The 3,644-nt window shown below is 34.6% G+C and overlaps 1 protein-coding gene across 1 annotated transcript in view; it reads right to left on the bottom strand.

Moving 5' to 3' along the window:
* Nucleotides 1–3,644, bottom strand: part of Asap (ArfGAP domain of ASAP) — a 58,534-nt gene that overhangs the window by 7,550 nt on the left and 47,340 nt on the right. The window contains 3 exon segments of the mRNA XM_018444709.1: nucleotides 404–560; nucleotides 763–848; nucleotides 1,677–1,931. Coding sequence (XP_018300211.1) covers nucleotides 404–560; nucleotides 763–848; nucleotides 1,677–1,931 — 498 coding nt within the window.

Consider the following 3,644-nt stretch of genomic DNA (forward strand, 5'->3'; position numbering starts at 1 on the left):
AAACATTTTTTTTCGATTTCTCTGAAACGGAGCAAAAACGAGCATATGTCTATAGGACTTTTTTTCTTAGTTTTTTACTCCTCTACACGCTCCCGAAGTTTTGCGATTTAATTTGGAAACACCCTGTATAAGATAATCCGAAAGTTGACGAGGTTCTTAAGTACAAAGCGGCAAAGCTAAATTTAAGATAAAAACATCAGCAAAGTTTTTGTATTTAATTTTCTATTAAGCAGGCTAAACTGAATAAGATGTTAAAAAAGAAACGCTATCGTTGTATCATCAACATTAAACGAAAGTGAAGAAGCAACGACACCAATTAAAGGCTATTAGATCTATTCTCATCGCGCTTTCCATGACAAATTGATCTTGAAAAAAAAGGCCTAGCTCGTGTCAATAGCTTTACCTCTTTGTCACATCCGGAGCTTCTAAGAAGACTCCTAAGTTCCGTTAGTCGTCTTCGTTCTTCATCCTGTGTTTGTCTGATTTTTTGCAACTTTACGCTCAAGTCGGCTACGTATGAGCCGAAATGTTCAATAGTCTTCAAGCCGTCCTGAAAATAACTAAAATCCCAAATATATAAGAACGTTAGAAAATTGAATTGAGATCACTTTTCGATCTTTCTTCAACCCTCATTATGCCTCATATAAATTGAAGCTTCAGAGAGATAAATATTTACTGTGATAACTTAAAATCAATTTGACATAGTAATGAATTCACAACGCAAATAATATCGATCAAAGGATTAACTGCGTTTATACTCACTTTGTTTGCGCGTGATAATATTCGACTAGATGCTGCAACAGCTCGATACCCTTCTTCGTTTTGATCTCATTCACTTTGATCAGATACTGTAAGCAAACACAGACAGCAATGATCAGCAATTCTGCCTTCTCTACCTCGTTTAAATATATTTTCTATCGAGCGTATCGTAAAAGTATAAATACAGGGTGTGCGGGAACTGTCGCCACTCCTTTAATCTATAGATCTCCCTAAGGAGTTCGATCGGACTCCACCCATTTTTAGCGAGAAAATTTTAGCATTGAGCACTCTATTAACTGAACCTCAAATTACAGTTCACTTTATGTTATACATTTGTTTTTTATGTTATACAAATTACAGTACATTTTATATTATAACAGTTAATTTTTTGTTTAAATATTTAATTTAATTCGACAAAAGGTTTTTAATTGGACATAACTTAAGATGATCTCAAATATTTTAGTTGAAAAAGAGAAAGAGAGAAAGAGAGAGGGAGAGAGAGAGAAAGAGAAAATAACAAAAAATACAAAATTAAATTTATTTATATTTTATATTTTAAATAAAAATAATTCTATATATTTTTCATATTTAATTTCATATTATATATTATTTAGGTTAAATTTTCGCTATGTCAATTCAATAATCTTCAAGATAGAATATAGTTTCGGACACCTTGTATCAATTGCATGCAAAATGTAAATCGTGAAAAGTCGAAAAGAGGCTGGAACGTAAAATGTAAATGAAGTTTTCGAGTTAGAAAGTAGGTATACATTTTTAGCTGTCGCACGACAGTATCTAAACGACCGGATATCGATGCCGCGCATCGATAACATGCATTGATAGCATCCATACGTCTCAATGTTGGCGTGATGTTACATCGTTTATATACTCACGTAGCTCGGATCTACATCACCCACCTCGCACATTTGCAACTGAAACAATCGTCTCTCCTTTTCCATTTCATCTGCAATTTCGGCGGGTGTGACCTCCGTACGAATCAGACCTGCCTCCTTCGCATGCTGCTTCTTTTCCTTTTCGATTTTCGCGTACTTAGCCTCATAGTCCTTCCAGGCTTTCTCAAAGGGCCTCTTTAGGTCCCCCTTCACGCCCCTCAGATCTCCCTTCAGCACCGAATCCAACGGAAACATCACGATGTTGTTGATGTTTTGCATCTGGAATAGCAAGAGATCAATAGTTAACACATAATATTTCTTAATCAATTAAATAACACGTTAAGATTAACTAGCTTTCTAAATCATAAAAAATTTAAAAGATACATTTTAAAGTGGAACGAAGAAAAACACCTCGAAGAAAGAGATATATTTTCCCAAATAAATTTAATCAAAATCTTTAATAGAACATATAAAAATAAAAAAAATATTTATCTAATAAGTATTTAAATGTATATAATGTGAATTATGTATCTCTCTTTACATTAATAAACAGAATATATTCATTTTGTTGTGGCGCACAGCATCCCTGATTCAATAACGGCTAACATTACGATAAAAATATTGATTGCGTACATATCTCGGTATCTATTAGACACAGACGTGAAAATATTAGCTTTCGTTATCTCCGCAGAATAGCACGAGTTATTTCAGATTGACCGAAGTGTAATATTTTATCTATTTATCAGAATAACCGGTCTGACAGGACTCGAATGGAAAATGGCGATGAAAAATGCGAGCCTTCGGGATCCCGTAGCCGGGATCGACCATCGCCTGGCTCTATCCGACCGGTAAATAGTGAATCACCGTCGATTCGCGTCAGCACTTTGCTTAGACCGTCGCCTCGCTCGCCCTGAATAGAATCGCGGCTTCCTCCTCGGAGCCCCATTCTCTCGAGAGCGATCCCTCGGCTGCTTCACGACTCTCGTGGAAACTCGGTTGGAAAGCGCTCAAACGCGTCGCATAATGAGCTTGCGAGTGCAACCGACTGGTAAAGACGATACTCCCTTACAAGAAAAGCGAGATTCGCGAATGGAAATGACACAAACTGCACTTTATTTATTAGATAAAATATAACAATATAAATCTCGAAATCTCATTTAAATAATTTTACTATAGGAAAGAATTTAGTGTCTTTAACAAAACTGTTTAGCAGAAACTTGTTGTTATATAAATAAAGTATTTGGTTGCTGTTAAAAGTTCAGCTAAATTTTTTCCTAGTGTAATTGTTCCTAATGAATCATCATCTGATTTTCTTTAGCGGAGGTTTATATTGTAAAATTATACAAAGTAACAACAACCGATTAATGTTTAATTATTCGTTGTAAACTAAATGTCGATCAAATAAAAAAAATACAAATTTTGGTTTTTTAATTTCCGTTCTTTAAAAAAAAATAGGAGGACGGATATTAGAACAATCTTCGCAAATATTTAACATTTCTAACGGTACAATTTATCGACGTAATATTGAATACCTAATATATCACCCCCATTAACCTGGACCCCCACCATCGAAAATCAAATTCGCGATAGGTCAAAAATTTAGTGCTCTTTTATTGCTAATTAGTTGCTCTAGAGCGAATTTTGTTGCTCCAACCGTTTAGCAACAATAAAAAAAAATGGGGAGGGGTCTAGGTTAATATAAAACTGGACCCTCCCATAATGAAAAAATATATATAGAGCAGCGATATCAAAAAAACAAATAAACCAGATTTTGTTGCTTTTTTGTTGCTCTAGGATAGTGCAAAAAAATATCGAAAAAAACACATTGTTAAACAAATTCCGATAAATAATCAAAACTGCATTGTCGCGCGTCGCAACGTTATGACCAAAACTTACATGTATAGAATTTGTTACTCGCAAGTTTTTGGTACTAAAATGTTCCTTGGAACGTATACTATCGAAATATACCCGTTTCCGATTTTGTTGCTAACC

The sequence above is a fragment of the Mycetomoellerius zeteki genome, unplaced genomic scaffold (genome assembly GCF_001594055.1).
Source record: "Mycetomoellerius zeteki isolate Tzet28-1 unplaced genomic scaffold, Tzet1.0 scaffold153, whole genome shotgun sequence".
Taxonomy (NCBI): domain Eukaryota; kingdom Metazoa; phylum Arthropoda; class Insecta; order Hymenoptera; family Formicidae; genus Mycetomoellerius; species Mycetomoellerius zeteki.